Below are 14,403 nucleotides of genomic sequence, written 5' to 3'. Positions count from 1 at the left end.
AAAGTTTGTATGCATCATTCTATTGAAATTATTGTCATAAGTAACAGGAGTCATTGAAAGAATACCCTCGTACAGGTATTATGTGGGCTGACCTGGAAAACTAACCATTATTACGACCTTGTTTGAGTAGAAAAATGCATGCTAAGTTCCTAGCATATAATCAGACTTTTGGCGTATAAGTCATTTGCAAGTTAAAGGCACCTGTGGTATTGTCAAATAGAAGTCTTGGCCTTGAAAAGTTTCTGTATCTCTGAAAGAATTATAACATTAGAGTAATAGAATTAACAGGATTTTAGTATAATCATTTGAGGATCAATCGTTTATAGGTCTGTGCAGCAGAACCATGTAACAGTCTGAGTACAGGACTACAGTGTGAGATGGATCCTGTGTCACAAACACAGGCCTCAGAAACCTTGGCTGTTAGAGGCTTCAGTGTTATTGGATGGTATCATTCTCATCCTGCTTTTGATCCTAATCCTTCCTTACGAGATATTGACACACAAGCTAAATACCAGGTATTACATGTATATTTATATTCTGTAAATGGTTGCACACGCCCTCAATGCTCCCTTTTAAATAGATTAAACATTTTTCTTACTGCATTTCTAATATTCTTTACACTGGGGGTTTTGTTTGTTTGTTTATTTATTTATTTATTTATTTATTTATTTATTTTTTGAGACAGAGTTTCGCTCTTGTCGCCCAAGCTGGAGTGCAATGGCACAATCTTGGCTCACTGCAACCTCCGCCTCTTAGGTTCAAGTGATTCTCCTGCCTCAGCCTCCCAAGTAGCTGGGATTACAGGCGTGCACCACCACGCCCAGCTAATTTTTTGTAGTTTTAGTAGAAACAGAGTTTCACCGTGTTAGCCAGGCTGGTCTCAAACTCCTGACCTCAGGTGATCTACCCGCCTCAGCCTCCAGAAGTGCTGGGATTATAGGCGTGAGCCACCACACCCAGCCAAAAAAAAAAAAAAATACATATACTGGGGGTTTTAAAAGAACATGCATTTTTTTTTTTTTCTGATTGTGAGATTGATAATTGTTTATGTAAACATTTAGAAAGTCAGTTATTTTATTAAGTACAGACAAGCCACGAATGTATCACCGATAAATACTCCTAGAGCCTTTAAAAATTGATGGGAACAACTAGGACAGGGACTAGTTATAACTGAAATAGTAAGAAACATAATGTATTTTTTATAGCTGAAGAAAAAGTTTTATTTTATTCTGGGATTTTACATTTGATATGTGACTACTGGGTTTGCTGTAGGGTATTTGTAAATTACTACTGTATTGATAAGAATTACAGATGTAGGGTGGTGAATATAATTAGTAAATATATTCATGGCAAATACAGATTGTGTAGGCCATTTTTTATTTTTAAGGGTCATTTTGGATTTGGTTGAGCACATTTTTGCCTGAAAAATGTACAATGTGAGATGAATATCTAAGGCATTTGATTTAATTGCAGTTTGGATGTGAACTTTTTTTTTTTTTTTTTTTAGAGACATAGTCTTACTCTGTCACCCAGGCTGGAGTGCAGTGGTGAGATCTTGACTCACTGCAACCTCTGCCTCCCAGGTTTAAGTGATTCTGCTGCCTCAGCCTCCTGCGTAGCTTGGGGTTACAGGCACGTGCCACCACACCCAGCTAATTTTTGTATTTTTGGTAGAGACGGGGTTTCACCATGTTGGCCAGGCTGGTCTCAAGCCTGACCAGGCTGACCTGACCTCAAGCAATCCGCCTGCCTCAGTCTCCCAAAGTGCTGGGATTATAGGCGTGGGCCACCGTGCCGGGCCAGATGTGAACTTTTTAATGCACCTTTTTGTTCCTGCTTTTCTCCATTAGATGTTTAAAATGTTAGTATGGATAAATATTGGCTTTTGAATTTATATAGTTGAAACTAATTATATTTTTCTTGTAATTGTAGAGTTACTTCTCCAGAGGAGGTGCAAAGTTCATTGGAATGATTGTTAGTCCCTATAATCGAAATAATCCCTTACCATATTCTCAGATTACCTGCCTGGTTATAAGTGAGGAAATTAGCCCAGATGGCTCTTATCGTAAGTTTTCAACAAAAATAACTTTATCCTATTTCTACTCTTATTTCTTTGACTCATACAAATCAAAATATTGCAACTGTGCAAAATTATTTAATGCAAGAGTTTGTGCCCTCAACTAGGGAATCATTATTTGGGTGTTACCCTATTGCAGCCACCCTCTTTCCTTTCTTAATCTCCTGCTATATTCAAGTCCCCATTTTTATTATCATGGCCACTAGGCAAAAGGATTGAAATATGGAGAAAAGTTATGGCCAGGCAGTGTTTATGCTAGGCACTGGAGATGTTGCAGTAAACAAAACAGTCTCTGTTCTCATGAAAATTTTTTTATAAATGCAGACTGGCTTTCTCTGTGATAGCATGCAAATGAAGAAAAAAAATGACCACCAGCTCTCTGTCACCTGCCAGTTTAGGGTTAACAATGACTAACTCAATTTGTATCTTTCTTTGTTCCCATTCTATCTCAGGAAAGAATTTGGTTGGCATAGACCATCATCTGACTTGATTCCTCCGAGGTTTATGTCCACTTGTAGTCCAAACATTTCTGGGTGGATAGGGAATTAGTACAGCAGACTAGGAAAAGGAAGGGAGTGTGGCTAGAAAGCAAATAATCAGAGGAAACAATAGGCTAAATAACTCTAGGATATTTATTCTGTCATTACTGCCACTCCTATAGGTCAGGTCCCCTGGACACTGCCACTACAGTTACCCCACATTACTGCCACTACCCCACATTACTGCCCCTGGACACTGCCACTACAGTTACCCCACATATACAAGAGTACAAAAGTACTCTTCCCCGTTAGTTCATGAGCTCTTTGAGAATAAATACTGTATTGTACCCATTTTTCTATCCTGTTTCTAGCATGAGGCCTGGCATAAAGTAGATACTAAATGAATATTTGTTTAATAATTTCTCTTCATTCTTAATGATCTCACTTGGATGCCCTGTATTTGATATAGGTTTACCAGCACTGCCCCCATGTTATTTACTATTAGTTGCTTTATGCTTTATGTATCTGCAACACTTCATTCCTGCCTCCATGGTCACTTTGTCTTTTAATGCAATTTATCTATTTAGCAAGTCCTAATAAATTGTATACCCAAAGAGCAGAGACTATGTCTTATTTGTCTTTTTTCTCCAGTAGCACCTAATAAATTGCTTTGCATCTAGGAGGTGGTCAACACTATGGGTTTTTACTGAATTAATAATACTGGTATTAGCTTTTAGTCTGGAATATCCATTTTGAGCATAGCAGATAATACACATTATTCTTTAGCTCAGTACAATTTTATAAAAAGAATCTCAATTAACTTGTTCTCTCTTTAAATCATTTTTAAACCATCTTTAAACCATCATCTGACTTGATTTTGTAATTTCACAGACTGCTAGGTTTTGGTAATGAACCTCAATTCTGGTGCTATCCAATACAATAGCAGTACATGTGACTTTAAATGTAAGTTGATTAGAATTACATGAAATTTAAAATTTAGTTCATGGAATTCTACTCTGGCCAAAATGAAGTAACAAGAACTTGTCTGAAACGACCAAAAAACTGGACAAAATATATAAAATAATGGTATTTAAACACAACATTGAGCAGCAAAGGAATACGATTGCTAAGAGATGGGAAACAAATGAAAAGAGCCCCACATTACCCCAGCTTACTGCTTAAGAGGGTTTTCAGATATGGCACAAGAAGGAGAAACCCACCCAGAGCCAGGCAGACTCAATTAAGGTGATGGAGATAAGGAGACCAAGACAGCTGAGTTTGTGAGACAGAGCCCCAAGAGAACAGAAAGCAGAATAGAGAGTGAACTCTGGAGATAAGTAGAAGAGTATCCCTGGAGTATTTAGCAAAGTACAGATCAGCATATGCATGTGAATAAACTAGCCCAGATGGGAAAGAACCACTTGAAAGTATTAGAGGGAACTATCCATGATGCTCCCATGAGCTACCATTGGACAGAGCTGTCTTGTAAATGACTTGTCCATGCTTAACACTGCGTATTAGATCTTAATCCTAGGTCTTTTGCTTTGCCCTTAGAAATCCTCTGGTGCAAGAATTAAGGTTTTCTAGAAGCCATGGGATACCTTGTGCTACAGTACTTTTAACTCAGGTCATATCTTTACAATATCTCTAATGGTTTAATGTTTACTTGTGACAGGCAGGAAATATATTTAGTGATTAGTTTTCTTCTGATATTTTAGTGGATAAAAATATTCTCTATAAAAGGAAACTTATTGACTTTAAAAGTACCTTTTTTTAACTTAAAAAATATTCTTAAAAATACCAAATAGACCTGTATATAATTTGTGTGTATGTTTTCATGTTTTTGCATCAGCATAGATTGAAAATGCGTTATTTACCTCTCTTTATTTTCATCTTCAACTTTCATTGAGAGTAGGAGTCACTCTACTGGATTCAGATCCCAGCTCTGACATTTATTGCTTATTTTACTTTGGGCAGTCTACTCTCATTCTCCTTTGCTGTATCTGTAAAATGAGAAAAAATTACTACCTTTCTTACAGTAGGTGTATGGTTGTAAGGTGTGTCAGTAATATATGTAAAGTGTTTAGCAAATAATAGGTTTTCAGTGGGTGGTTATGATTATATAGATGGTATCCATGGTTAGTAAGTAATCAAAGCATGTCAAGTAAATGATTGTTATCACCAAAAGGAGTTTGCTTAATACCCCGTGTACTATAATGTGTCACTCTTCTTAAGTTTTTGGAGAAGAGGAAAATTGAGCAATTAAATAAAAAAGATCAGTCGTCATCATCAGGCTTGCTGTCCCCTTTCCTTCTTCCAGACACCTGAAAAAATGCCTTTTTAGAGCATATTGACAGTTAAGCTATGCTTTATTTCATTGTGAGGAAGTAGTTGTATTTTTCCCCTTCTTTTTTTTCCATGCCTTCTGATTTGCTGGCATTTTATTTATTTGAAAAGCCTTACCATGGTAGAAACCCAGTTGAGAGGTAGTATTATGTAAAAGTTAAAAGCAGAACTCTTGAGCCTGACTGCCTGGGTTCAAATTCCGCCTATGCCTTTTATATCTGATCATGAGCAGGTTAACCTTTCTATGATGTAGTGTCCTCATCCAAAAAAAAAAAAAGAGTGAATAATGGCAGCTCCTTCATTTAAGTGATTTCACATCAAGTTTTAGGTGGCACATAGTCTGCATTATAAGTGTTACTATGACGGTATCAGCCTTTGCTAGTGAATCAGTTGAGCTTTTAAAAAAATGCTATAGATGCATTTACATGGGGGTCTTGAAGGATATGTGAAAAATTGCTAAGATAGCTCATCGTTTGGTATTTTTTCCTTTCTAGCTGAATATATGATATCCACCCCTTGGGCTTCTTTCTTTCCTCAGAGTTTAGTATAACAACTTTGACTCAAAGCAGTTGCTGCCTCCCCAGAGTTCATCCTATCCTTTGTCTAGTCTTAGATTAGCTCTTCTAGGGAGGTGGAATGAGTTTGGTCTCAGAAGTGAGGTGAACCTGTTGGGTTTTAACATCTATGTCCTGCCACTGTGCTAGCCTAAATATGTTTTTTAATGTATCTCAGCTTCAGTTTTCTCACCTGTAAAAAAAAAAAAAAAAAATACCTTATGGCATTGTTGTAAGCTTAATAACCTGTATATATATATATAGATTTTTAATTATCACTAGGATGGCAATATGTCTTAGTTTGTCTAGGATAATCTCACTTTAAACCTGTGGTTCAGGCATAATTATTAATAGTACCTTCTTTCATTCAAAAAGTCTCTTGATTTAGGTGATAAATTACATGATTATCCTATCATAGTGCCATGCGTAGAATTGTCATGTAAATGGCACTTTTACTCTTCTTCTTATTATTAATAGCTTGGCATTAATATGCTTAGTGGACCAAGTACAATCAGGCAATAAATATTTAATGAATGCCCACTATGTTTAAAGTGCTGTTCAGCTGATCTGCAAAGCTATGGTTGTAAAAACACTGAAGAGAATTTTAAATATAATTAAAAGGAGATTGGAGAGTTAAGAAATAGTTGATGAAAATGTGCTTGTTTATGCTTTTCTAGGCTTACCTTACAAATTTGAAGTACAGCAGATGTTAGAAGAACCTCAGTGGGGATTAGTATTTGAAAAGACAAGATGGATAATAGAAAAATACAGGCTCTCCCATAGGTATGTACTGTGGTTTGAGATGGTTGCACATCTGCAATGTTGCTCATTAAATTATGTTTCAGAGAAAACCCAAGTTAAATATAAAATTGTGATGTATGGCATCTGTGATAGTTTATTATGAAACTGATTAGTTTATAGTATTCGTTTCACCAGTTTGTTTTCATATTTCTTCCTACAGCAGCGTCCCCATGGATAAAATCTTTCGCCGGGATTCTGACCTGACTTGTTTGCAGAAAGTAAGCTGTCTTCATTTTAATTGGTTCCATTGTTCACAGATTCTGAAGCTATTCATCTCAGTGTGTTTTCCCATGGTGCCTAATACTTTGTGGATAATTTTCTGTATATTTCTTTTATTACTTTTTCCTTTGGAAAATTAATTTCTAGGAGATAATTAGTAATGTGTTTTGTTGCCCAAGCTTGCACATAGAAAAAAATCTATTTTAGAATAAATTTGTCAGTGTCGGCTGATTTTAGCAGATTATTATACACAATGGAGAACATTTTTCTCATTTTATTAAATTTGAAAGTGCCATGTTTCCATTTTAGCCTTAACAATTGGTCATTTTTAAGAATGATGGTATAAATCTAATGATTAAATTTAAATAGTCATTTTATTTAACTTTCTAGTAGGAAGTAAGAGTTTTGAATTCTATCAGTTCACATCTAGGTTTTGCTTCTGTAATGATTGAAGGCTAGTAGATCTGCAACATTTGTCTTTTTTTAAATAGCAATTGGGGATAGAAAATTTAAACATTAAGTTTCTTTTTAATATTTTTTACTCCTTTCTGTTATATCCACTTTTTTGTGTGTTGTTGAAAAAGTATATGCACATTTCCAAGGAAATAGACTCTAGCTAGCATCCTCGTTTTGAAATGGCAGAATCCTATCTATCTTTTTATGTACCTAGATTTTTGTGTGTGTGTATGCTCGGGATTATTTTGCTTTGTAAGCGTAACTACAAATGGAGAGAAGTCACAAATACATCCAAAGTAGAAGGCATCACATAAACAATCTCAGGTTTGTCTCCTTATGTAAAATCATAAAAGTACTAAGCTGAGTGTTCCTCAGCAGCAATTTCCTCCATTCCAGCTCTGTGACTATTAAACACAAGTTAATCTTCAACCATTTTTAAGGAGAGTGTTTCTCATTTGAGCATTAGGAAATGTGAGGTCTGGAAAGGGACAAAATAGTGATAGTAATGCAAACCCTCATACTTTTTCTGTATTTAAATATAAAACTTATCTTTTCAACTAGCTTTTGGAGTGTATGAGGAAGACTCTGAGCAAAGTGACCAATTGCTTTATGGCTGAAGAATTCTTGACTGAAATAGAAAATTTGTTCCTTTCCAATTATAAAAGCAACCAAGAGAATGGAGTAACCGAAGAGAACTGTACAAAGGAATTGTTAATGTGATAATTTTAAAGTTAAGACATTTTAATCTTGACACAGTAGATCTTAGTTTCAAAGTTATAAACTTGAAGTGATTGCAGGTAACATTGGCACAGCTTTGGTATTTTTTCTCTATTTCACAAAATCCAAACTTTGCCACATAAATCATGTGAAAAGGAAGAGATACAAATTTGTTTTCATATAGCGATTATCAGAGTGTTCTGCAAACCAGGGTCCACCACAGTGTTCTAGTCCTTTACTGAGCAATGCTGTAGGCTGTGAAACTTAGGAGCCTGGTCGGCTTTCCTGTTGTGTTCAGCTTGGGATTTGGACTATGTCTCTAAGTCATGTCTTCCCTGAACTAGTCATTTATGTTCCATTGTGGTATCTCATATTTCATTTAAAAGCACTTCCATTCTTTCCATATGTTCTGGTGAAATTTGTTTATGGCTATGAATGAGATATGGTTGGGTGGTCACTGAGATAATTAATATGGTTTAGAACTACTGATTAATAAATCTAACAGGAGGCCAGGAGAGGCATGACAAGAAAATCTTAAAAACAGGAAAAACCCAAAGGAGAGAATTAAATTACCAGTTTCTAATCATAGATACTTGCTTCCATTTCATTGTATAGCAACAGTATCATAAGATATGCCATTTTCTCAGCTATCTGAAAATTTTTAACTGATTTTACACACATAAAATAATTAGCTTCAATTGTGTGTCCACTTATATTAGTAGGTGTGATAAAACCTCATTTAACTGGAACAGAGGTAATCATAACTCAAACTTTTTTTCTACTGCCTACTATTAGGAGAAAGAGGCAAGTGATAATAAAGCTGGAATAAATCAGAGATTTAATTTTTAAAACAAGCCTTTCAGGACATATTACATATTCAGCCCAATTTCATATGCTTTCTGAATCTATAATGGAGGTCAGTGAACTTTTTTAATGTAAAGGGCCAGTTTGTAAATAATTTTGACTTTTCAGGCCACATATGATCTCTACGAGACATTATTCTTTGTGTGTGTGTTTTTTCTTTACAGCCCTTTAAAACGATAAAAACCATTGTTAACTCACAGGCCTCATAAAACATAGGCTGTTGGCTATTATTCTCCAACCCCTGATCTAGAGAATTTTAAACATTAGAATTCTGTTTTACATTTGTTAAGCCTTACATCATCTTCAAATGACACCAAAACTCAGAATTATGATCTGCATTTAAGCCAATTTTAAAATAAAATAAGCAGTCATGCTGCCTTTTATTGAAATTCAATAGATTTTAGTTTATTTCTTAGAGAATTTATTTATACCTATTCACCAAACATTCTTACTAATGTTTCCTTATATCTAACTCAGGTTGATTCTATATTTTGCTTTGTTTGTAATCAATAGCCAATGAAGCATAAGGAGTATTGGAAGAAGCAGTGAGCCAGCTTTAGGTGACCTGGTTCTTGTCTCAACTTTGTGATTTGGGGAGATATAGTTTGCTTTCCCTGAGCCTTAATTCTTAACTAAAGTCTAACTTAACTTCTTAATGTCCTTCCAGAACTAAAATTTTATTGTTCATTCTAATCGTTGGACTACTCATATGAAGTTTATATTTTGAGTTAATACAGTTTCCAAATTAACATACATTTAAAAAAAAAGGGTAGTATTTTTCCATTTCTCTGTATGCACTTAGGATAAACAATGAAGTGTAGCTTATAAAACAATTAGTTTGAGGGCTGAGAGTGTAAGAGGAACTATACCAAAAGTCAGGAAACCTGAGCTCTTACCCTAACTCTGTTACTAACTTTGATGTGTGACCTTAATCAAAACACATAACCTGGACCTCATGCTCCTCACCAGTAAATCAAGGGCCTGAATTTTATGGCTTAGTATTCCCTTCCAAGCTCCAAAGTTGCGTGATTCTGTGAAAGGCAGTGGTTGATTCCTTTGTACTCATCTTCCTTTTGACCTGTTTCCTCATGATATATTGGGGAACAAATACTATAATACGGATGAATTTGGATGATGGAAAGTAATGGAAATTGTTAAAAGTTCTGCTCTCAAATATGAGTCTCCCTGCCCTGTGTGCCAGTGTTTAACCGTATTTGCTAATCTAAGCCATATTGTGAGGATCTCAAGGATGATACTTGTCAAGAGTTTGGGGCCTTGAGAGCACAATTTTCAAAATAATACTTAGTATTTTCTGACTATAGAGTACATTTGTCTTATAAAGTATATTTTAAAATACAGAGAAGTGTGAAGTACAAATATCTCAGTGCTACTATTTAAAAAAACAATTATATATAGTATATAAATTTATGTAGTATATAAATCCTTCCCCATTTTTTTGACAGTATAATTTTAGTATGTTAAAATTGGTTACTTCTTTCTCTCTTCATCATTTTCCCTGCTTCCTTTTTCTTTTGTCATATTCTTAAAACAATTTTGCGACCACAGGTACCCACATTGCTGGCACTACCAGCCTTTGCTACTACCGAGGATAATGGAGCCAGGGCCTTGTAGAAGCACAGAGGAAGTCTAGAACTGAGGGGGCCTATGATACAGGAAGTTCAGGAGGCAGGGTCTCAAAGGAACACCTGCCTTTAATAATGTTTACGGAAGTGGAGAAAGGACTAAAGGACTTAAAGACATGCAGGTGTCTTCATCCTGATTCTGTCTTTGTTATTGCACAATGACTATAAAATAATGAGCTAATTTTTTTTTTTTCTGGCTTGGCTAATGGAGATCGACACTAATGCTTCCCCAATATTAGACTTAATCTAATTCCAAGGTAACATTCAAGAAAAGAAAAACCAGTGGAACAGGATCAGTAAACTCAGACTCTCCATCTCCATTATTTTAGCCTTGACCATTCTTCTCTAATCCTTTTAAATTATCTTCAGTTTCCTGTTCGAGTTATATTGCTTCAGTTACAATTTGTTTGACCCTGTATTCAGAGCTGCATTACGATTCTTGTGGGCCCTAGATAGTTTTGCCATCTTAGACCCCTTCTTCCATACAAAATTAAAAGTGATATTTTACAATTGTATTTGTGTGAAATGAATGTATTAATATTTTAGATTAAAACATTTTGTTTAGAAGTTCAGTTTTTTCTTATGAGGCTAAAAAAAATTAAAACATTTTTGTGGGCTTCTAAAAAACTGTGGGCCTTAGGTACTGTGCCTAATGGATAAGTTGGCATTGCCTGTATTCTGAAGGGCATCACTGGAAAAATAGCAGTCATTATTCTGTCCCCTTGTCCCACCACCACAGTCCTTGGGGAAGCCTTTGCCACTCCATCCAAGAGCACTGCAGTTTCCACGGTTATAGATCTGTAGACTTGAACTTACTTCCTTCCCAACTTAACCAAAACTCACGAGGATTACTTGGGACCATTCATCCTCAAAAAAGATAGGAGGCAGTGGTTTGTTTTAGGCTTCAGATATTTTTGTTCTGGTCAGTCCCTAATCTGTAGTTTTGAAACTCATGCCACACTTGAAAGGGAAACATCCTACTACCTTTCTTTCCTCTCCATTTCCCACAAACCCTTTCCTTCATCGTCACTCCCTCCATTCTTACTTCTCAGCATATAGATACAAGACCCTTTCTATTATTTGTTGAAAGCTAGGCCTGTAGAATAGAGATGGACAGACCATGCATGTTTCCCTGAAGCTACTGAATGCTGCTCCCAGTCTTCTGTCCATACCATTCCTTCCCTGCCCCTAGGAGTGGGGTTGAAGTCTGTGACATGCGGACTGTAAGCACAGTCAGAGCCTCTGCAGCTCTCAACCCAACAGAGGAGACTGGCCTCAACATGCCAACCTGAGCAGGTCTCCTCTGTATTACCTTCCTCCCATTTCTCTTGCTGGGTCCTGATGAGGTGAGCTGGAAGAACCAATAGTCAGGATGCCCTGGAATTGATGCTGCTCTGTTTTGTGCTCACAAAACAGCCGTGTAACACATGAGCACCTGAGTTGAAGCCATCTAGTTGCAAGTCAGCAGACAGCAGTTGATGGAATTCTCAGTAGAAATTCAGTAAGGGTGCCCCAATTTTTTTTTTCACCTATATTCTACCAATATATGGTATTTAGGAAAACTTCTTTTATCCAAGCACAAAGAAAAGCACATTTTTATAATCATCTGCTTCATCAGGGTAAATAAATAATTTAACAAAGAAATTTGATCAGCATCTCTAGTTTACCAGTACTTTAATATTAGTTTTCTTACAAATTAATGTATTTGGCAATATTTCCAGAAAATCACTGTGGGAGAATAATGTAATATACTTTCGGATATATTTCCTGACCTTTTCTTAAATGGCTTCATGTGCTATTCCCCCAAATTCTGCTTTCTCTATTTTCTTTTTTATTTAACCTATAATTATACTTTCTAGTATATTCTGAGTCTATCTTCTAAGCCACCTTACATTTTTCCTGGAACAAGGGAGGGAATAAATATGTTGTCTCCACTAAATCAGGAAAAAATAAAAATATCCCAGGGGAGCTGTGATTATGCCAAGAGCTGTAAACAGAAGTTTGAGAAGGTAAAATTAAGTTGTAATGTCTGAGTTGTTTTTATTTTCTTCCTTTGGTGTTTATGAAGGTATTCATAAGAACTTTAATTTCAGGGAAAAAAAATGCCTGATTTGCTATTTTTGACGTTTCCTCGTCTCTTAAGAAGTCAGTGAAATATGTTTTCGTAGTTTATATTCCTGTTTCATAGATTACTGTAAAACATGTGTTTAAACCTATGAATTATAAAATAGTATTTAGATTCTAGCGTGAGTTAAATAGATCAGTCATATATCTTTAGATTTGTGGATTTGACATGTAAATTATGTGTTGTGTATAAGTTAGTTACTAAATACACTGCATGGTTATTGATAAACTTGTTGCTATTTTTTTCCAAATGCTATCAGTGTTTGTGGACTTTTAAAAATTAGTTTGAATTTTGGAATGTTCTGTAATAAAATATAATTTCAACTATTTTGTACATTTAAATATGCCATGTTGTATATGTCTGTATTTAAAAATATTGTAAATATCTGCATTTTAAGAATTATGATTTTCCTCAAAAATGACAGAACTCTCCATACTTAATTGTGACACATTATAAAATATCTGATTTTAAGCTTTTGGATTTTATCTTGTTCTAAAAATTAAGTTTAAACATGCTGAAAATTCCATAAAAATAAAATTTTGAAAATAAAGTTATCATTTGGATTCTTTCTAAATTATTAGCAATATAATATACACATTGAATTGCAAAAAAATGCCACATTTTAATTTATTAAAGATTTGTTGAGCATCTATTGTTAGAACACTGTAGGGGAAGCAAAGATGAGGAAATCTTGATTTCTTCCCACAAGAAGCCTTATCTAGTAAGTGGGAAAACAGATAAAGCCCAACATGAATAGCTAAGACACTAAGATGCAAAAAGACTTCCAGGGTAATGGATGGTTAAACAAATGGGAGAAAATTCTCTGGAATATGAGCAGTGAGATCAATTTCTGGGGAAGAGAAGCTGCCTAATCAGATTTGATTAAATAGCATTTGTGGGAGGATGCTCCAGAGAGAAGTGTTTAGCATAGGTGTGGAGGTAAGGCGTGAGAATGGTGAGAGTTTTGGTTAAAGGGTAGAGTATATGAAGATGTTCATTATGAAAGCAATACACATTCTGTCAACTAAAGGCTGTAGAAGGTGTAAAGGAAGTGAAAATCTACGTTAAAAGCAGTATTCACTCATTATTGATCTTCAACTTTCCAGTCTTTATGCAAAACCTATAAATTTTTTTAAAAACCCAACAGAATCATACTGTGTATCTTTAACTTCTATAATTCTCACTGAGGACATCCTTCCATGTTAGTGCCTGAAGTCTATTCATCCTTTACAGTAAGTACATAGTATTCTGCCTATATATATTTGTCTTAATTTATTTGATCTGTTTTCAGTTGAACTTCAGGTTGTTTCCATTTTTCTATTAAAAATATCTTTCTTTTACACAATTAATACTTCTCAGAAGAGTCATAGAACCTTAGTTGCTAGATCAACTTTGCACCCTTTAAATTTTGTCAGTATCTGCAGAAAAATTTTTATTCCTATAAGCTAATTTTCCTTAGAGTAGTACAGGCATATTCTGTCTTGTTATAGAACCAGTTTGAACTCAGGCACCTAAATGATGATAATTTAGGTGGCAAAGTACAAGAAATAGTAAATCCAGTGCAGGTATTTCTGATTGGGTGGCCCTCCTGGGCAGCTCATATTCAATAGATTCCTTTCACATTTGTGTTATCCATTGGAGGACAAGGGGAACTAGGAAGAGTGGAGGGTCACGCACCTGGTACTTAACTACTTTGGAAATACTTTGGCTTAGAAATACACATGGTTTTTGCTATTCCTTTGGGAAGAGCTAAACATACGGTCCCACCTGAATGCAAAGGGAGCCGCTAAATGGAATCCTGATTGGACAGGTACTTCTGCAAAATTCTACACTATGGAAAGGAAATATGAATCTTTGTTAGTGACTAGCTGGCTCTGCTACAGATGGCTTGGATTGGTTTTCTAAAATAGTATAAACTCGTCTTTGCGTGATCTTTAAACTACTGTACTTGAGACCCCATGTTCATAAAGAAAAGTTGACATCAAATTTCTTTGAAACCAGAGCTCTATATTAAAATGGATAACGTATCCCCCTTAATTCAGAGAATTTTAAAGCTGGAAAAAGGGTTGTTCAGGCTTACAGTTCTGTATTTTAATAGGAAACAGGTTCCCAAAAATGAAGC

At 35.3% G+C, this 14,403-nt stretch overlaps 1 protein-coding gene across 5 annotated transcripts in view; it reads left to right on the top strand.

The window, feature by feature from the left end:
• The window catches only part of MYSM1 (Myb like, SWIRM and MPN domains 1), a 52,159-nt gene extending 39,326 nt beyond the window's left edge, over positions 1 to 12,833 (top strand). For 2 of the 5 annotated variants that reach the window (XM_003265144.4, XM_030812913.1), the window contains 5 exons: positions 327 to 515; positions 1,933 to 2,065; positions 6,134 to 6,239; positions 6,418 to 6,475; positions 7,494 to 12,833. In XM_003265144.4, the coding sequence (XP_003265192.1) occupies positions 327 to 515; positions 1,933 to 2,065; positions 6,134 to 6,239; positions 6,418 to 6,475; positions 7,494 to 7,652 (645 nt within the window). In that variant the 3' untranslated portion in view covers positions 7,653 to 12,833. Of the gene's footprint in view, positions 1 to 326; positions 516 to 1,932; positions 2,066 to 4,110; positions 4,494 to 6,133; positions 6,240 to 6,417; positions 6,476 to 7,493 lie in introns of those variants that run through there. The other 3 variants (XM_030812912.1, XR_004030096.1, XM_030812914.1) reach the window with 3 other exon arrangements.
• Positions 12,834 to 14,403: the final 1,570 nt, after the last annotated feature.

The sequence above is a fragment of the Nomascus leucogenys genome, chromosome 5, assembly GCF_006542625.1.
Source record: "Nomascus leucogenys isolate Asia chromosome 5, Asia_NLE_v1, whole genome shotgun sequence".
Classification (NCBI taxonomy): Eukaryota; Metazoa; Chordata; class Mammalia; order Primates; family Hylobatidae; genus Nomascus; species Nomascus leucogenys.
Note: the sequence above shows the minus strand (reverse complement) of the source record. Positions and strands in the feature narration are given on the sequence as shown.